This window comes from Dipodomys ordii, unplaced genomic scaffold, assembly GCF_000151885.1.
Source record: "Dipodomys ordii isolate 6190 unplaced genomic scaffold, Dord_2.0 Scaffold168, whole genome shotgun sequence".
Lineage (NCBI taxonomy): Eukaryota > Metazoa > Chordata > Mammalia > Rodentia > Heteromyidae > Dipodomys > Dipodomys ordii.
Window position 1 is genome coordinate 2,390,907 of NW_012267384.1, and position 20,784 is coordinate 2,411,690.

The following is a 20,784-nucleotide window of genomic DNA, read 5'->3' on the forward strand; positions in this document are numbered from 1 at the left end:
GGCTGCTAGAGGGAGGGGCAGCCTCTGGCTCTGGTTACCCAGTGAGGAAAGCCACTCCAATGGCTGGCGCCTGAGCTGCGTGACTTTTTCCTGGATGGAGCTGAGTCTTGCAGGTCAATTCGCCGTTAAGTTCTTGTGACCTGCTAAATGACTCGTTTTATTCCAAGGCCTGAGTTGGAGCTGGCAGCTCCTCCGAGCTTTGTCGGTATCCAAGATGGAGATCACTGGTGCTGGGGGGGGAGGGGTGGCCTTCCCTCCTCTGCTCCCTGAGAAGGAGTGAGGATGTCGGGCATCTACTCACGCCGAGTCTTGGATCCTGGGTTGTCTCTGGTCTGCAAACTGCAGGATGAAGATGTCTGCTCCTTGTCGGTTCTTGCTGGTGTTGAGTAGAATCCGCTGGCCTGCTGCGCCTGGCTCCTTTGTCCTGGACTCTCTGTGGCTCAGGTTTGGGTGCCTTGCCGTCGCCGCTGCGATCCTACCGCCGCCGCCCTGGGATAAAATTTTAATTGTACAGAAAAGTTAGAGATATAACTGTCAAAATCCCTGTCTATATTCACTAGTTATTAACATTGCCTTATTTGCTTTATAATTTCCACAGATAATTGTGTGTGTACATTTTGGGACTATTATTTGAGGGTAAGCTGGATATAGGATGCTCCCATTTTATATACAAATATTCCATTAAAATAATAAAATATCATTCTCTTACACAGTCTAAGTATGGGATCAGGATTACTTTGGTGGTATATAGTGCTTAGTTATGTGTGAAAACCTACATTTGATTCTTAACATTTTGAAAACAAATGTATATTTATATAAAAGTACTTGCTATTAAGTCCAAAGACTATGATTAAATGTTGTCATCAACCTTCTGGCTCACAGCTGGTGCCCCACTATTTGAGCAATATCTCCAGCCCTGCCAATCATCCTTAATGTCTTTCATAGCAGTTTGTTTTTTTTTTTCCTGGTACCGAATTCAGTCCAGGAACACATATTGTAGTCTTCATGTTCCTCTGAACCTTTCAGCAGTTGGTTTTTTTTTTTTCTTCCCTGTAACTTTAGTGTTTTTGAAGAGGGGAGACCAGTTAATATGGCCAGGGCTTTTTGGCATTTTCTTTGTAATTAGATTGTAATCATATTTCTTTGTAATTAGATTCAGCTTATTTATATTTGTAGGAATACTAAAGGTAAGGTATGATATTGAGTTCTTTATACATTATGAGCATTCTCAACAGTACATGATGTGTTTACCTAGTTGCTGATAATGTTACGTAAGATTTCTTGATTAAGCTTTTTCTCTACCTTCTGTTTTTTATTTCTTCCATTTCCTGGAGTTCATTTCAATAAATATTATTTTATATGATCAGATGCACATAGGCATTGCGCTGTTGTGTTCTCCTAAGAATATCCTTCTTTGGTATTACTATTTATAAATATCTAGAGTCTTGTATAATTTACTATGTTCCAGTGTATATTAGATCAAGCTTCCACATAGGAGAGAAAACATACTCCTGTTTGTCTCTCTGAGCTTGACTTACCTCACTTAACACTTAACATGTTCTAGGTCCATCCATTTCCCTGCAAATGACATCATACTATTCTTTCTAATGGCTGTGTAAAATTCCAATGTGTACAGGTACCACGTTTTTTAGGATATTTGGGCTGTTTCTGTAGCTTGGCTTTTTACCTTTTCTTTTTTCCTTTTGTAATTAAGCAGTTTGTAAGGACATAATTTTTGATTACATAAATAAGCTTATATCATTAAACTTTATTCAGTAGTTTTAGTTTCATTTGAAAATTTTTGTGGTAGTTTAAACTCAGGACTCATACTTGTTAGGTGGCCACTCTACCACTTGAACTATGCTCTCAGTGCTCCCTCTACTTTTGTGAAAATATTTTTTTATTGCTATTGTAAAAGTGATATACAATGGGGTTACACTTACATAAGAGTACATTTCCCCTCACTTTTGGCTAGTTATTTATTTGAAGAGAGCTTTGAGGTTTTGCTCAGAGCTAACCTAAGACTATGAATTCTATGTAACTGGAGTTTCAGAATTAGAGTTGCACACCATCACACCGGGTTTGTTATGTGAAATGGGAGGTCACTAATTTTTGCCTTAGCTGGTCTTCCTTCAGCTGCAGTCTTTTCAATCTCTTGAATAGCTGGGACTATTGGCACAAGCCACTATGCTCAGTATTGTGATTTTTCTTAAGGAATGTTGAAGGCAAGCTGTTGCTATTAGAATAAAACTTCCTTTTAGACTTGCTTTAAAGTTTTATTAGAGTAACTCTAGAATACTTTTTCTCTAGGGATGTTTACTCATAATTGAAATGACAGGGTTAAACTGATGTATGATTACTTTAATATCTTCATGAAATTGCCCTGTGTAGATCTTTGAGAATTTTCCACTGTGGCTGTTTAGAATGCCCTTAATATTTTCCTACCTTGTATGATCTCTGGACATTGTTCAGCTTAACACTTTCCATTCAGCTTGGTGTTAGTGGCACATACTTGTAATCCTAGCTGAGGATTGTGGTTCCAAGCTGGCCCAGTGAGGAAAGATTGTGAAATTCTTGGGCTTGAACTCTGGTCTTGGGCGCTATCCCTCAGCTCTTCAACTCAAGGAGATAAGAGTCTCATGGACTTTCCTGCCCTGGCTGGCTTTGAACCTTGATCCTTAGATCTCAGCCTCCTGAGTAGCTAGGATTGAGCCACCCGCGTCCGGCTTTAAGATTGTGAGATTTTGGGGGGGGGGTTCCTGTCGTGCGGCCTGAACTCTGGGCGTGGGTGCTGTCCCTTAGCTCTTCAGCTCAAGACTAGCGCTCTAACGCTTGAGCCACAGCTCCACTTCTGGCTTTTTTCTTTTTGCTTATTTGGTGCTGAAGAATCGAACCCAGGGCCTCATGCATGCAAGGCAAGTGCTCTACCACTGAGCCACCTTCCCAGCCCCAAGATTGTGAGATTCTTGTCTCCCATTAACATCCTAAGAACTGGAAGTGGAGCTATGGCACAAAGTGGTAGAGTGCCAGCCTTGAGCAAAAAACTCAGGAACAGTGCAAGGCCCTGGGTTCAAGGCCTATGTCAGGGGGAAAAAAATCCTATTGTTCTTTTCCCAGTGCTTTTTTTTTTTTTTTGCCAGTCCTGGGGCTTAAACTTAGGCCTGGGCACCCCCCCCCATCCCCCGCCCAAGGTTCTTTTGCTAAAGGCTAGTGTTCTACCACTTGAGCCACAGCGCCACTTCTGGCTTTTACTGTTTAAGTGGTACTGAAGTATCAAACCTAGGCTTCATGCATGCTAGGCAAGCACTCTACCACTAAGCCACATTCCCAGACACCCCCCTCCCATCCCCCCGCTTTTTTTTTTTTTTTAATGCTAGTACTGGATCTTGAACTTAGTAGTGGGTCTTCATGCCTCTTGCTTGGCTTATTTAATGAAGGCTGGTTACTCTCATCACTTGAGCTATATTTCCATGGCAGGCTTTTTTTGTTTTTTGGGTATTTTTGGCTGATTAATTGGAGGCAAGTGTCTCAGACTTTTCTTCCTGGGTGGCTTTGACTTGTGACCTTCAGTTTTCAGCCTCCCGAGTAGCTAGGATTACTTATGTGAGCCATTAACACCCTGCTCTGTGTGTGCATTTGCATGCACATGCAACTCAATACTGAAATAAGAGTATCTCAGATTTGTCTGCTGGGCTAACTTCAAACCATAATCCTCAGTCTCAGCCTCCTCAGTAGCTAAGATTGCAGGTGTAAGTCACTGGCTCTTGGGTGTTTGCCCCGTCTAACCTGGGTATCATCGTGTACATGAATGGAAAAATAGAAAACACTTTTGCTATTCAATAGTCACCTAATCTTAAATCCATCCCCCATGTAGTCTAATGTTTACTGTAACTACCCCAACTGTGACCTTAATTTTTATAATCATTTTTACTAGATTCTATTTTTATTCTCAGTGACCTCAACCAAAAAATAGTTTGAGTCAAAGGAAGTCCCTTTTCCTGGGTGGGTCACATGATAGTTAGTGTTGCTTGTCATGTATTTGTAACACTTTTCGTATATCTTATTCCAGTTTGTGTGGTGTGTGTGTGTGCATGCATGCATGTGCAAGCGTGCATGCACATACATGTATACATTCATATATAAGTACAGGTACATGTACATACATACATACTGGAGCTTGAACTTGGGCTCACCGTTTTGAGTCAGTAGCTTGTTCTCTACTACTTGGATTTCACCAATAGCTCTTGCTTTTTATTAATTGTTTGGAGTTAAGAGTCTGTTGGGTTTGTTTTCCCCACTGGCTTTGAACCAAGATTCTCAGATCTTAGCCTTCCAAGTAACTAGCTAGGATTGTAGATGTGACCCAGTGTCACGCAACTCTTTACTAGGCCTAACAATCTTGCTTAGCATTTGCACTGATGGCTGTTGTATGCTTTACTTCCAGTCTAGCTTTTTTCCTTGTTAATTGGAGGTAAAAGTCTCTCAGACTTTTTGCCCATGCCATCTTCAAACCATGATCCCCTGCTGAGTAGCTAGGACTAGGTGTTGAGTCATTGGTGCCCACTGGTCTTACTATATAATTGGCATGAACTGTTATATAATCTAGTAACTCATGCTCCTTCTGTTTTTGCCTCCTGAGTGCTAGGATTACAGGTATTTGTGATCATAATATTCTTAGTATTTGGATCCTATACTTGAGTACAAAATGTTAATAGATTGATTTTATTTGATTTTTTAAAAATATATTCAGGATAGGGGCTGGGAAGGTAGCTCAGTGGTAGAGTGCTTGCCTAGCATGCATGAAGCCCTGGGTTTGATTCCTCAGCACCATGTAAACAGAAAAAGCCAGAATTGGCTCTGTGGCTCAAGTGGTAGAGCGCTAACCCTGAGCTGAAGACCTGAGGGACAACGCCTAGACCCAACAACAACAGCAACAAAAAATTAAAAAAAAATATATATATGTATATATTCATGTAGATTATCTGTGTGATTATAGAACAATCCAGTGTATTGGTAAGGATGGAGGGCTTTGAAGTTAATTTTTACTTTTTATTGAGGCAATGATTTGTGGGGTACAATGTGATACCCTTATATAAACAATGTGTAATGATCAGGGTAATTAGATTTCCATCTCCTTAAACATTTGTCATTTCTTCATTTTTGGAGGATCTTTGAAGCTCCTTCCTTTTAATTGTTTCAATAAATTATCACCATGCTGTGGTGTATGTATAATCTAACCTCCTTCTGTTCCAATATTTTACTTTCCTTTGTCACCTCTAGAGACCACTCTTCTACTGTCTTCTATGAGATCAACTTTTTTGAGTGATGTATTATTTGTCTACTCTGCCTGGCTTATTTCACTTAACATTGTGTCCTTCAGTTAATGTTGCAACAGATGACAGGATGTCATTTTTTTTTAAATGGATGAGCAGATTCTCTATTGTATAATACACCACATTTTGTTTATCTGAGGAGTGTATGTGTATATATATATATGTATATGTGTATATATGTTTATATTGTATCTATATTTATATGTATCTATTGGCTGGCAGCACAGGAGTTTGAACTCAGGGCCTGAGCTTGCTAGGCAGGCACTCTACCCCTTCAGTCATGCCTCCAACTAAAGAACTTGAACTCTGGGCCTGGGCACTGTCCCTGAGCTCTTCAGTTCAAGGCTAGCACTATACCACTTGAGCCACAGTGCCAATTTTGGTTTTCTGGAGGTTAGAGACAAGAGACTCACAAACTTTCCTGCCCAGGCTGGCTTTGAACCTCAATCCTCAGACCTCAGCCTCCTGAGTAGCTACGATTATAGGCGTGTGCCACTGGTACCCAGCAGGAATTTATTTTTAAAAAGCTTTTGTTATTCATTGCACTGTTGTTATATGATTTGGATTCTATTGCTCTTATCTAAACTTTTCTTATAACTCATGTAGACTCAGAGATGTTATGAGTTTATCTGAGTTTTAAAACTATTAGCTAGATGTATAAAGAGTCCTAATTCATTGATCCTTACTACTATTCCTGGATGTGATATAATTGAGCTTATATGGCTTTTCTTAACATTTTTAGGATTTATTTTTGTTTATTATTTTTGTGTTTGTGTGCTGTTCCTGGGGCTTGAACTTAGGGCCTTGGAATTGTCCTTGAGCTTCTTTTGCTCAGGGCTAGTGCTCTATCACTTGAACCACAGCTCCACTCTGGTTTTGTTGGTAGTTAGTTGGAGCCACATTTCCACTTCTGGTATTTTAGTTTACTGGGGATATGTGTTTCATGGACTTTTCCTGCCTAGGCTGACTTGGAACTGTGATGCTCAGCTCTTATAGCCTCCTGAGTAGCCAGGATTATAGATGTGAGCCACCAGTGCCCAGCAGGATTTATTTTTCATATTTAGGCATATTAAATTAAAATATTAAAAATTAAATTACAACCATCTGGATATTATGTTTAGGATATGTACATTTTGATTCATATTCATGTTTTTTATATTTATATTTGAAACAAAAAATATTTTATTAAATAATTCTACACAGGAAGATGAACCGCAGGAAGATGCTAAAGAATTGCAGCAAGGTAAACCCTATCATTGGAGAGACTGGTCAATCATTAGAGGAAGGGACTGCTTATATATTTGGAGTGATGCTGCAGCTTTGGAATTATCTAATGGCAGTAATGGATGGTTCAGATTTATCCTGGATGGAAAACTTGCTACCATGTATTCAAGTGGTAGCCCTGAAGGTGGATCAGATAGTTCAGGTAATACTTTCTTTCAATTAAAATAGTGTCTTTTAAAATTCCTTTCTGCTGCTCGTATTGCCATCAAAGTAGCACATTTTTTTATGATCTTCGGAACAATTATATAAGAAAGAAAATTTGTTGTACTATAAAAACATTTTATATATGCCTTTTGTTGTTGTTTTGTGCTGGTCCTGGGGCTTGAATTCAGTGTACTCTAGACAGATTACAGGCATGTATGTGCCATAGGCACTGGCCATATGTGACTTTTATTGTATACAACCTAAATATCAGTAGAGCTGACCTGTAAATGGGTACGAAGGCATGAAACTAATACTTATTGTATGAAATCTACATTATAATAATTTCTCTGTTTTTTTTTGTTGTTATTGTTCTTTTTTTTTGTGGTGCCCTGGACTTTGCATCTATTGGGCAAGTGCTCTACCATTGAAGTATATATATACCCCAACCTCTAATATGGAGTTTGTGTTTTAAAAATCATGAAGTATTTGAAAGGATTGAGGTTTTTTAAAACAATATTTTGTCTCTATAGAAAGCAGAAGTGAATTCCTAGAGAAACTACAAAGAGCTCGAGGGCAAGTAAAGCCATCTACTTCAAGTCAACCTATACTATCAGCACCAGGACCCACTAAACTTACTGTTGGGAATTGGTCACTAACATGCTTAAAAGAAGGAGAAATTGCTATTCATAACTCAGATGGTCAGCAAGCTACAATATTGAAAGAAGATTTACCTGGTTTTGTATTTGAATCTAATAGAGGAACCAAACATTCATTTACTGCAGAAACTTCTCTGGGTAAGTATGTAACTATTGTAATTTTAGCAAGTAAGAATGAATAATAAAACTATATAAATAAATTATATTAATGTATACAAATGTGTATAAATAAATTGTAATAAAGTATGTTTTGTGTATGTTTTTTTATTATCCCTATCCTAGGTTCAGAATTTGTGACTGGCTGGACTGGCAAGAGAGGCAGAAAACTGAAATCTAAATTAGAAAAAACAAAGCAAAAGGTATATTTGTGAAATGTGATTTCTTTTTTATAGTGACGTGGCAATTTTTTTGCTAGATTATAAGGTTTGTAAAGTTGAGCAATGTTTTTGTTTGTGGGGATGGGCAGAGTTTTGAGACTTGAATTTTCAGGGCCAGGGTGCTGTCATTGAGCTTTTTTGCTTAAGGCTAATGCTTTACCGCTTGAACCACAGTTCCACTTTTGGCTTTTTGGTGGCTAGTTGGAGATAAGAGTCTCATGGACTTTATTGTCTTGGCTAGCTTCAAATTGTGATCCTCAGATCACATCTTCATCCTTTGTCTCATCAACACCTGGCTTTTTTTTTTTTTTTTCCTCCTAGTACTAGTGCTTGAACTCAGTGCCTCCTGCTCTTGCATGTTTTTTCCTTCCAAGCTAGTGCTCTACCACTTAAGCAGTTCCTTTACTTTTGGCTTTTTGCTAGTTAATTGGAGATAAAAATCTTACACATTTCTGTCTAGCCTGACTTTGAACCTCAGTACTCAACTTTCTGAGTAGTTGGGATTATAGACATCAGTCACAAGGGTCCAGCAACAGAGTATCTTAATCAAAATGCTTAAAACTAAATGTGCTTCAGATTTCTTTTGATCTTGAAAACTTACATGTACATAATGAGATGCCTTGAGGTTGATTCTTGAGTCTATACACATTTGTGAGATGGAGGTAGAACTCAGAGGAATAGAGTTCTTGCCTAGAATGTGAGATCCTAAGATGGATCCCCAGTGCTGCAAAAGAATAAAATACAATTGATTTGCATTTCATATATATCTTAACCTGAAGGTAATTAGTTTATAATTAATGTATAAAGCAAATATATATATATATGTGTGTGTGTATATCACAAAGTGGAATTTTTTGCCCTTGTGGTATGTGCGCACATAAAAATTTTCAGATTTTGGCATATTTTATATTACAGGAACAAGGATGCTTAGTCTATATATTATATTCACCTACCACATAAAGACTAAGAGAAGTAAAACTCTTTAACACTAGACAAATAATCAGGAAGATCCACGTCACATTCTTACATTTTTGTTTTCTTTAAAGCCAAACAAAATGACGAAAATAAACTATTATTAATATACTCCTTAAAAAATATGTTGAAGATCAAACCCAGGGAGTTGATAGACCATACTACATCCCCAGTCCTTGATTTGTTTTCTTGAAATTAGTAAATCAGTGATCAGTCAGTTACTCTTTCAGTGTATAAAACTACTTTTCAGAATACCCTTACTGTTGGCATTGGGTGCTGGTGTCTTATACCTGTAATCTTAGCTCCTCAAGAGGCAGAGAATGAGGATTGTGGTTTGAAGCCAACACAGCAGGAAAATCCATGAGAGTCTTACTTTCAACTAACTGCTTTAAAATATAAAATTTTAAAAAAGGCTCGAAGTGGAGTTGTACCTTGAGCAAAAAAAGCTCAGAGGGACTAACCAGGCCCTGAGTTCAACCCTAGGACTGGCACCCGTAAGCCTCCACCCCACCCCCAAAAAAGAAAATTATTAATTTTAAGTTCAGATTTATTTGTAAATTGTATAGCATATACCAAAAATAGAATGCAAAGTTATCAGTAAGTAGTTTAGGGAGTAAATTTTTTTCTGTTGCATTAAAGTTATATTAGTAGTTTGTAACGAACGTACAATGAAATAAACCCTAAATTTGTGTTACTTACGCGTAAATAGTATTATGTACTAAGTTTCATCAGACTTTGCCTAAATTAGAAAATACATAGGTGGTTCTTTATAACTTTATTTTATTTTAACTTCAGTAATTGATCAGTAGTATCAAAATTGACAATAAAATTATTCCTTCTTGTGCTGAAATATGTAAAATTATAAATGCCATATATAATATGTGTGACTAATATTAGAAACCTAAGTTGTGTCCTAGAATGTTCAAAAAAGAAAAAAAGGTCAGCTTTGATTGATAGACCTAGATAGAAATAGTTAAATAATTTTCCTTTAGATGAGATCTTTTTTTAAAAAAAAAAATTGGTTCAGCATGAACAAGCTAGAAAAAAGTTAATTAGAAAAAAGTTAGTCTTTTATATAATTTGTAACTTCATTTTAAATATACAGTGATTCCTCACCTATCATGGGAATTATCGTTCCAGATAACCCCACAATTGGTGAAAATCCACTAAGTAGTAGATTTTCAGATTTATACAGATTTTCACTTATTGTGGAAGTCTCTGAAATGTAACTCCTGCAATAGGTAAGGGATCACAATTAAAAAAAAAAAAAAACCGGATGCCAGTGGCTCATGCCTGTAATCCTAGCTACTCAGGAGCCTGAGCTCTGAGGATTGTGGTTCAAAGCCAACCTGGGCAGGAAAGTCTGAGATTTTTATCTCCAACTAACCACCAGAAAACCAGAAATGGTGCTGTGGTTCAAGTGGTAGAGCCGTCACCTTGAGCTGAAGAGCTTAGGGATAGTGCCCAGGCCCAGAGTTCAAGCCCCACGATGACTCCCCCCCCTGAAAAAAACACACAAAAAACAAAAACCTGTGATACAGTGAAGCTTCAGTAACTAAATGGCAGTATAGCAAGGGACAACTGTAGTAAGTATTCCAGTTTCATGTTTATGTACCTGAAAAGAAAAATTGTAAGAGTTATTTTAGTAAATGCTTAAAATCTACTAGTATACCCTTTTAATCTTCAAAACCTTTGACGTATGTAAATAGGAGTAGTAACCTATTTTGGGAAGTTAATACATCACAAACATCTTTTTGTTGTGGGATTGAACAACTGGGTGTGATTCACACATTGTAAGTGAACAGTCTACCACTGGTCTGTATCCTGACACTCAAAAATCTTAAAGTCATACACTGACATAAAAGGGAAGACATGGTAAAATTGTTAATCATATTGAAAATTCACCTTTTTTTTTTTTTTGGTATAGGTACGAACTATGGCTCGAGATTTATATGATGACCACTTTAAAGCTGTTGAAAGCATGCCTCGAGGAGTAGTGGTAACACTAAGAAACATAGCAACTCAGTTAGAGTCATCTTGGGAGCTTCATACGAATAGACAAGTATGTTAAGTTTTGTTGTTATTGTTGTTGTTTGTTTTGAGATGAGATTTCACCAGAAAGTAAGTCTGACTTCAACTCTAGGTTGACATGCATCAGTGTAGAGATTATACATATGTGCCATCTTGACTAGTCTTGCCCATTGATTTTTGATACCCAATAAAGCTGGTCTGCCATCTGATTTTCAATAACTTTGTGAGGCAAGAATTTATTTATTGGTGTTCATTACTGTGTTTGTAAATTTTAACAGTGATTTTAACACATAACAAGATAAAGTAGGGAGAAATTTTTTTAGAAAAAGAGAGAAGCAGTTTTTGCTCCCCACATGGGAAAAGCTGGTTAAAAAATTTTAAAACTGAGTTCGAATGTGGCTTAGTTCGATAGAGTGCTTGCCTAGCATGTATGAAGCCCTGGGTTTGATTCCTCTGCACCACATAAACAGAAAAGGCCAGAAGTGGCACTGTGGCTCAAGTGGTAGAGTGCTAGTCTTGAGCAAAAGAAGCTCAGTGACAGTGCCCAAGCCCTGAGATCAAGTCCCAGGACTGGCAAAAAAAAAAAAAAAAAAAAAATTTAAACTGTATTTTTAAGTGCTTGGAAAATCAAGAGAAAAAAATATTTCATAACACATGAAACGTACATGAAAGTCAAATTTTAGAGACCCATTTATGTATTTTATATGACTTCTTCATGTTTGAAAAGTGGAGTTGAATAATCACAAAAGGTATATGGCCAGCAAAGCATAGAATATTTAGTGGGCACTTATAAGAGATAATTGTCTGTAATAATTCTTTTAATTTTGTTTAGTATTTAAATTATCTTTATGATAATTATTATGATGTTACTTTAAGGGCTATTGTTTTTAAAAATTGCTTTCACTAATTTTTTTTCTCTTAGTGTATTGAAGGTGAGAACACTTGGCGTGATTTAATGAAGACAGCTTTAGAAAATCTAATTGTACTTTTGAAGGATGAAAACACAATTTCACCATATGAAATGTGCAGTAGTGGTTTAGTACAAGCACTTCTTACTGTTTTAAATAATGTAAGTTTATTAAGTACTGGAAAAATGAAAGTATAATGTAGCTTTTTAAAATGTTATACATTATTTGTATGATGAGACGTTAGTGCATCCTGATTAACCTTATTCCATCTGATTCATTCTACCTTATCCCATTCCCTGCATATTAAAACCATCTCAGAAGTATTCTGTACATGTAAACAAACTACTATGACCATATTCATTCTAAGTTCATTGTTAGTCTTCCTCTCTCCCACTGTTAGCCACACCCTCAACTGAGCTTGTTTTACTTTATTATTTTTCCCCACCAAGTGGTTTCATGTGATATTTCAGACATGCATATATTTTATTCAGAATAACCCTCTCAATTGCTTTTTCCTTCTTGCCCAAAAGAATAATGAATTAGGTTTAAAAATTATCTGTGGCCACATTTTTTTATTTTATTTATTTTTTTGTCGGTTGTGGGCTTGAATTCTGGGGCCAGGCACTGTCCTTCAGCTCTTCAGCTCAAGGCAAGTGCTCTACTGCTTGAGCCACAGTGTATAGCCACAATTTTGATAGAGTGAAATTTTTAATTGCTTTTGTCAAATACAGAGTGAGGGGGCTGGAAAGGTAGTTCAGTGGTAGAGTGCTTGCCTAGCATGCATGAATCCCTGGGTTCCATTCCTCAGTACCACATAAACAGAAAAAGTGGCACTGTGGTTCAAGTGGTAGAGTGCTATTCTTGAGCTGAAGAGCTGAGGTACAGTGCCCAGGCCCAGAGTTTAAGCCCCACAACTGACAAAAAGAAAGAAATGAGTGAATATTAGTTAGTATTTATTTCTCTAACCTTTAAGATACATAGATACTTTAAACCAATTGAGTCAAATAAGTCAAATCTCTATATTACAGTGTTTATGTGTGTAAACTACTTTTCCTTAAGAGTTAACATAATTCCTGCTCTAAGTTCCTAAATTACATAAAATAGAATAATTCTATAACCCTTATTTTATAGTTTTCTACCTAAATTGTATGCATAAAATTTGTCAACAAAAAGTTTAGGAAGTTCATATGAATATTTGGCAGGTGTTTAATTACCTTATTTTTCCTTCTATCTTTAATCTACCTTGAATATCTTTTAATTTATTAAAAATTTTCCTGCCATTACTGGTGGCTCATGTCTAGATTAGGAGGCTGAGATCTAGGATTGTGGTTCAAAGCCAGCCCTGGCAGGAAAGTCCATTAGACTCTTATCTTTTTAATCACCAAAAAGCTAGAAATGGAGCTATGGCTCAAGTGGTAAAGTGCTAGCCTTGAGCAAAAAGCTCAGAGACAGCATCCAACTGAGTTTCAAGTCCCAGGACTGGTTTTTAAAATAAAAGAAAGTTTTCTTGTATGTTAATGAAGAAAATATTTTTTCATGTTTCAGAGTTTTGACATTATAATTTTTGGGGGGAGGGGGGTCCGGTCGTGGGGCCTGAACTCTGGGTCTGGGAACTGTCCCTCAGCTCTTCAGCTCAAGGCTAGCATTCTACCATTTGAGCCACATTGCCACTTCCGGCTTTTTTCTTTTTGCTTATGTGGTGCTGAGGAATTGAACCCAGGGCCTCAGGCATGCAAGGCAAGCACTCTACCACTGAGCCTCCTTCCCAACCCGACATTGTAATTTTTATATTAATATTTATATGTGATTATAAACTTTAAAATCTTAAAGTTTATTTTAACTTCAATGAATCTTTTCATTTGAGAGGTTTACCATTTATCTTTATTCCATTTACTAAAATCCTAGTTATGAATTTATATTCATAACATCACATCTGTGAGCTCTTGGTTTTTTTCTCATAATGAAGTAAATCCTATAAAAAGGGAAATATTCATTTTCACATAACAAGGAATCATTGTGCATATTTGGAAAACACTGACTTAGCAGTGTATTTGCTGACTGCCTTATAACATTGAAGAAAGGAAAAACCTATATGCTAGTTACAGGCTGCTGACCATACAGTGAATTTTTGTGACAGATTGATTCGTAATTTTACTCAAGTTGTATTAATGATTTGAAAAGTGATGTAAATATATTTTATTCCGTGAATTTCTGATAAATTTAACCAATTCCATAAAAACTTCTTTGTTCTTTCTACTTTTTGTTTTTAGAGCATGGATTTGGATATGAAGCAAGATTGTAGTCAACTGGTAGAAAGAATAAATGTTTTCAAAACAGCCTTTAGTGAAAATGAAGATGATGAAAGGTAAAAACCAGGGCCTGGGAGATTACATTAATGTGCTTATTAGCATATATAAGGCCCTTGGTTCAATCCCCAGCACCCAAGTCAAAACATAAACCCCAAATTTGATTAAATTTGATGTTTGAAATATTTTCAGTTTGCATACTTCCCTAAAATAACTGTTTATACACATGAAAGGAACTCTTAATTTTTATTGAGTTGTTTTATATGAGTTAAAATAAGAGTTATTTTATTCAAAGCTCATAAATGTATTAGGGAACATTTTGAAAATTCTTTTAGTCTGATGGAATAAAACAGTTTAAATAACCACATGTTTGGTATGAATATAGCTGATCCCTTACTGTTAAGCACCTGTTTCTTTAAGACAAAAGTGAGCTACGTAGGGCGTTTGAAGCCAGCTTGAGCTAGTGAGACTTTCAGAAAGCCACAATATAGTTGAAAATGTGAACACTGGCTAACTTTAATTTGAAGCTATTAAGTAATCATTTTTAATTCTATTTTATGTGATAAAGATACTAGTTTTTAATTCTGGACGAAATGATATGCATCATTTTCTTTAAAATATAGGGGAGAAGGGTAACTGTTGCAAAGAATTTGTCTAGCTAGATGTTGGTGGTTCACACTTATAATCTTAGCTACTCAGGAGGATAAGCGTTGGGGGATCATGGTTTGACTCAACATTCCATGTTGAGTCATGTTAACCAGCAAAAAATGCTAGACTGCTGGTATTTCTCGAGTGTAGCACCCCAGCCAGAAACACAAAAGCAGAGCCAGTTCATGTCCCAATACCAGCACAAATATATAGAGAAAAAATAGATTGACATGCTAGGGCAGTGGCTCACAATGTAATCCTTGCTATTTGGAAGAGTGAGATCAGGAAGATCACTGTTTGAGGACAACTTGTGGAAAAGTTCGCCAGATCCCATCTCAGCCAGTAAAAAATGGTAGTATACCTTTATTCTAGCTAAATAAGAAGATGGAATTGTAGTTCAAGCTGCAGCAAAAAGAGCCTACTGCAAAATGAAATTTTGAAAGACTGAGGGTCTGGCTGATAAGGTAGAGCACTTGTCTAGCAAGTACAAGGCCCTAACTTGAAGCCTACTACTATCCTGCCCCCTCTCCAAAAAAAAAAAGTAACAAGAAAAATAATAGACCAGCCTTTCGGATTGAATTGCTGAAGCTGGGTCTTAGTATATTATACTAGTTTGCCTACTTTTTGAGGCTGTAAGGCTTATTGGAGGTACTATAAATTTTATAATAGTACTCGGGAGCCATGCTCCCAGCCCTTTTAGCTCTGCTTATTTTTATGAATGTGTCTTGCTTGTTGTATGTATACACACATGAGCATGCATGTACCAGTCTTGGGGCTTGATCACAGGTGCTGTCCCTCAGTATTTGTGCTCAAGGCTAGCATTCTACCAATGGGGCCACAGCTCTACTTCCAACTTTTGGGTGGTTAATTGGAGATTAGAGTGTAAAGGACTTTACTGCCCAGGCTGGCTTAGATCTTAGCATCTCAGATCTTAACATCTTGAGTAATTAGAATTTCAGTTATGAGGTACCGGTGCTCCTCAGGGTCATCTTTCTTTAATCCCAGCTTCTATCTATTGAGATGGAATCTCATGGACTTTTCTGCCCATGCTGGCATGGAATCTCTATCTGATCTCAGCCTCCTACATAACTAGGATCACACATATATGCCCTTGTATCCAGATAGTGGTTGAGATGGGTCTTACAAACTTTTTGCCCAGGCTGTGTTCAAACCCTGGTCCTTGTAATCTCTATAGCTATGATTAGAGGCACCAGGCACTTCACCTGGCTCAAATTTTTCTATAAGTAAAATCCAAGTAGCTTGATTTCTAATGAGTACTTAATGTCTGTCTGTATCTATTTATTTGTCTATCTTATTTTGGTAGTACTACTTCTTGAGCCACATCCACAGCCCTTTTATATATTTTGTCTCTGAGGTAGGATTTCTGAGGGATAAACTTGAATTTGTTATCTGTAAGTCTCTGATTCATGAGTAGTGAGATTAGAAGTATGTGATCACACCTAACCTATTATATCTTTGTGGATAGTATTTATTGAAATTATACTATATTAAACATTTTGGCACTTTGGAAGTGATTACTAGTAGTATTTAAATATACTTGTCTTTATGGAAACATCTTTTTACATAATTTCCTTAAGTGGAATGATTGTGTTATAGAGGTTTTTAAATTTTCCAGTTACTTCCCCAAAAATGCTATGTGCATTTACATTTTGATATACTATCAAATATTTTCTTTCTTAAAACTTTGCTGCTTTATATTCTTTTTTGGGGGGGAGGGGGCCGGTCGTGGGGCCTGAACTCTGGGCCTGGGTGCTGTCCCTCAGCTCTTCAGCTCAACCACTTGAGCCACAGTGCCACTTCCGGCTTTTTTTTTCTTTGCTTATGTGGTGCTGAGGAATTGAACCCAGGGCCTCATGCATGCAAGGCAAGCGCTCTACCACTGAGCCACCTTCCCAGCCCTCCATTATATTCTTTTTATGCAACAAATATTATAAACTTGTTTAAATGTTAAAGTTTATCTGCATTGAGTGTAATTGCTAATTTTAAATTATAAAAATAAAATATTCCTAAGTGAAGTAAACTGTTATGAGTATCTTTGACTATTCAGTACTAGTCTATGCCAAAATTGTTTCTTTGCATTTTGGAAGAAAGTAGAACACTATGTTAGGTTGTTTATTGCAGTTCTTCATGAACATTATTGTAATTATGCAAAGTTAACTACTTTTTCTTCACAGTCGACCAGCAGTTGCGTTAATTCGAAAGTTAATAGCAGTACTAGAATCAATTGAACGATTACCTCTCCATTTATACGATACACCAGGATCTACATATAACCTCCAGGTAATTATGCAGAGTGGTAGCTAGTATTAGTGAATGCACATAGGAACAATGATTTGCTTTTCTTGTTTTTAAAAAGTCTTTTTTTTCTGGTGCTAGTACTGTACTGGGGCTTAAACTCAAGGCCTGTGGTTGTTTTTTTTTTTTGGCCAGTCGTGGGGCTTGAACTCTGGGCCTGCATGCTGTCCCTCAGCTCTTCACCTTAAGGCTAGTGCTCTACCACTTGAGCCACATTGCCACTTCCTGTTTTCTGGTGATTAATTGGAGATAAAAGTCTCATGGATTTTCCTGCCTGGGCTGGCTTTGAACTGTGATCCATAGAGCTCAGCCTCCTGAGTAGCTAGAATTATTGTCATAAACCTCTGATGCCCAGCTTTTTTTTTTTTTTTTTTTTAATTCTAGTTCTGGGGTTTGAACCCAGGACCTGGGCACTGTCCCTAAGCTTTTTGCTCAAGGCTAGCACTCTACCCTTGTACCACAACTCTACTTTCTGCTTTTTTTCTTAGTTAATTGGAGATTAGTCTCAAAGACTTTCCTGCCCTATCTGGCTTTGAACTAGGATCCTCAGAACTTAGACTCTTGAGTAGCTGGGATTATAAACCTGACCATCACCTGGCTTGATCCTCATAAGTGAATGAGTTGGAGAATAGTCTAAAAGACTGGTAATTCTCTTGCTTATATGGTCCTGGGAACACCAGCATCTTCTATTATGCATGTTTTATTTAAGGAGATTATACAAGATCCCCAAATAGAAAGACCAGGAATGTGCCCTCTGGTCATTTTGTAGTCTAAAATGATATCAAAGGACACATAAATATTTAAGTATGCTTGTATAGGGACTAGGTCTGTATGTAAGATTTATATAGAAATGAAGCTTACTGAAGTGACATTTTGTTTTTGTTGCTCACTAAAATGTACTGAAGTAAGAAATTTTATATTTAAAAAACTGATTATAGATCCAATAATCTGACTTTAAGCTACTTTAAATTAACTGACTTTACTTTTTAAAAACTTTTCCTGAAAAATTATGAGTAAAAAATTCAAGATAAAACATTTCTGTTAGTGTTATAGTATACCTTTATTTAAGTTACATATATTTGAAGTTACTTAGAAACTTCAGCGTGTGTGTGTGTGTGTGTGTCACTGGGGTTTGAACTCAGGTCCTCACATTTAACATGTCCACCATACTACTTAAGCCATATCTGCAGCCCTTGTTTTTGGTGGTAGGCTTTATCATTTATTCAGTGGACCTTTTCAGGTGCCGTCCTTGAGTGTTTTTCCTCAGACCTATTGCCCTTGGGCCATAGCTTTACTTCTGATAGTGAACCTATATGCATACATACGTGTATGTGTGTCTGTCTGTCTGTACTGGTGGCTCATACCTGTAATCCTAGCTTTTCAGGATGCTGAGATCTGAGGATTGCAGTTCGAAGTGGCACAGGCAGGATAGTCCATGAGACTCTTACCTCCAATTAACCACCAGAAAACTGGAAGTGGCACTGTGGCTCAAAGTGATACAGTGCTAGCTAGCCTTGAGCTTTTTAAAAAGCTCCGGGATAGCACCTAGGCCCTGAATTCAAGCCCATGACCAGAGAAGGGTACACACACACACACACACATATACACGCACACACGATTGCTTATCCCATTATGATTATGCTTCATAAATCTCAGTTGTTGTGGTTATTTCATGTGTATCATTTTTACACTTCTCAAAAAAAGGAAATGTGTTTTATAAAGATTATCATTTTCATGCAGATACTTACAAGGAGATTGCGTTTTCGTTTGGAACGTGCACCTGGTGAAACTGCACTGATTGATCGGACTGGCAGAATGTTGAAGATGGAACCATTAGCTACTGTTGAATCTCTAGAACAGTATCTCTTGAAGATGGTGAGTTTCTGTCTGGCAAGGGCATAGTGTATTATTTACACTTGCTCCTTTTTGGACCATTAATGTTTTTCTCTACCATTATTTGTGTTTGTTTGCTTTTTTTTTTTTTTTTTGGTATTACTGGGATTTGAACTTGGTGTCTTACAATTAGTAGGCTGACATTTCATCACTTCAACCACACCTTCTGCATGTATGCAGTAGTGCTAGGGCTTGAACTCTGGACTTCTGGTTCTTGGCTTTCTTTTTGTTCCCCATCTTGAACTCAGGTCCTGGGTGCTATCCCTGAGCTTTTCTACTCAAAGCTAGTGCTCTACCACTTAAGCCACAGCTGTATACTGCTGATTTTTTTGGGGTAGTTAAATATAAATAAGAATTTTAGGAACTTTCCTGTCCAGGCTGGCTTTCGAACTATGATCATCAGATCTCAGCTTCCTGAGTAGTTAGGATTACAGACATAAGCCACCAGCACCCATCTCTTTTCTTGGTTTTCTTGCTTAAGGATGGTGCTCTGCCACTTGATCCTCGCCCCTAGGGTTTTTGCTGGTTAACTCAATATAAGTCTCATGGACGTTTTTGCATAGGTTCGCTTCAAAGTGCATTCCTCAGATCTAAGCCTCCTGAGTAGCTAGGACTATAGGCATGAGCCATTGGCTTATAGGCATGAGCCATTGGCACCTGGCTAGGTATTAGATTTGAAATTGGGGCTTAAACCTTCTTGGTTGGCTTTCTACCATTTGAGCCACATCACCAGTCTGTCCTTTCGCTGGTTAGTTTGAAGGTAGAGTCTCACCAACATTTTTTTTTGGACCAACTTTGAACCTCAATTCTTTGGATCCCAGCCTTCTGAATTATGATTACAGGGTTTGGGCCAGTGAGGCTTGGTCCAATAAATCCACTGTTGGGAATATATTTGTATATGTTTTGTAAAACAATGTTATATAATCTAAATATCTTTTTTTTTTCTTTTTGGTCATGGGGCTTGAACTTGAGCTGAGTGCTGTCTCAGCTCTTTTTTTTTTTTTTGGTCATGGGACTTGAACTTGAGCTGAGTACTGTCTCAGCTTTTTTTGTTGTTGTTGTTGGTCATGGGGCTTGAACTCTGGGCCTGAGCACTTTACCTCAGCTCTTCAGCTCAAGGCGAGCACTCTATCACTTGAGCTACATGTAGCGCCACTTGCAGTTTTTTGGTCGTTTATTGGAGATAAGAGTTTCACGGACTTTCTTGCCTGGGCTGGCTTTGAACCGAGATCCTCAGATCTCAGCCTCCTGAGTAGCTAGGATTACAGGCGTGAGCCACCAGCGCCTGGCTCCCTCAACTCTTTGAGCTTAAGGCTAGCACTCCGCTAATTGAGGCACAGTGCCACTTCTGGTTTTCTGGTGGTTTATTGGAGATAAGAATTTCATGGCCTTATATACCTAGGCTGGCTTTGAACCACAATTCTCAGATCTCAGCCTCCTGAGTAGCCAGGATTACAGGCATGAGCCACCAATGCCTAGTATTTATTGTAATTACTTATATCGTTTAAAAATACCTAAATAATAAAGGAATAATTAAAGAGTAATTTATGCATCTTTAGGGCCTTACCTTCCCTGCTGTTTTGCTGATGGCACTCTACTACTTTAGCTATACTTTCAGTCTTGCTTTTTGCTGGTTAATTGGAAATCAAGTCTCAAGGACTGCATAGGATGAGTTCAAACCTGAATCTTCACGTCTCAGTCACTTGCCTAGCTAGAATTACAAGTATGAGGCAACAGTCCCTGGCAGATAGTTTATTTTTATTTAAAGTTTTTTTTTTTAATTTAATAGGCAGATTTAACAGTTAACAGCTTTAATCTTTTGCTGTTGTTTGGTACAGGGATTTTTTTAAAAAATGGAAGAGGATAATTTTTTTTATTTTAATTTTTTTGTTTTGCTTTTTCTGTGCTGCTTCTGG

General features: G+C 37.4%; 1 protein-coding gene across 4 annotated transcripts in view; it reads left to right on the top strand.

Moving 5' to 3' along the window:
* Nucleotides 1-20,784, top strand: part of Hectd1 (HECT domain containing E3 ubiquitin protein ligase 1) — a 118,206-nt gene that overhangs the window by 52,581 nt on the left and 44,841 nt on the right. For all 4 annotated transcript variants that reach the window (XR_001175708.1, XM_013033454.1, XM_013033456.1 and 1 more), the window contains exons 13-20: nt 6,537-6,759; nt 7,292-7,555; nt 7,700-7,776; nt 10,694-10,828; nt 11,720-11,866; nt 13,976-14,070; nt 16,855-16,960; nt 18,716-18,850. Coding sequence is in view for 3 of the 4 variants with exons in the window: in XM_013033454.1 (XP_012888908.1) it covers nt 6,537-6,759; nt 7,292-7,555; nt 7,700-7,776; nt 10,694-10,828; nt 11,720-11,866; nt 13,976-14,070; nt 16,855-16,960; nt 18,716-18,850 (1,182 nt within the window). In the remaining variant the exon portion in view is untranslated. The remainder of the gene's footprint in view (nt 1-6,536; nt 6,760-7,291; nt 7,556-7,699; nt 7,777-10,693; nt 10,829-11,719; nt 11,867-13,975; nt 14,071-16,854; nt 16,961-18,715; nt 18,851-20,784) is intronic.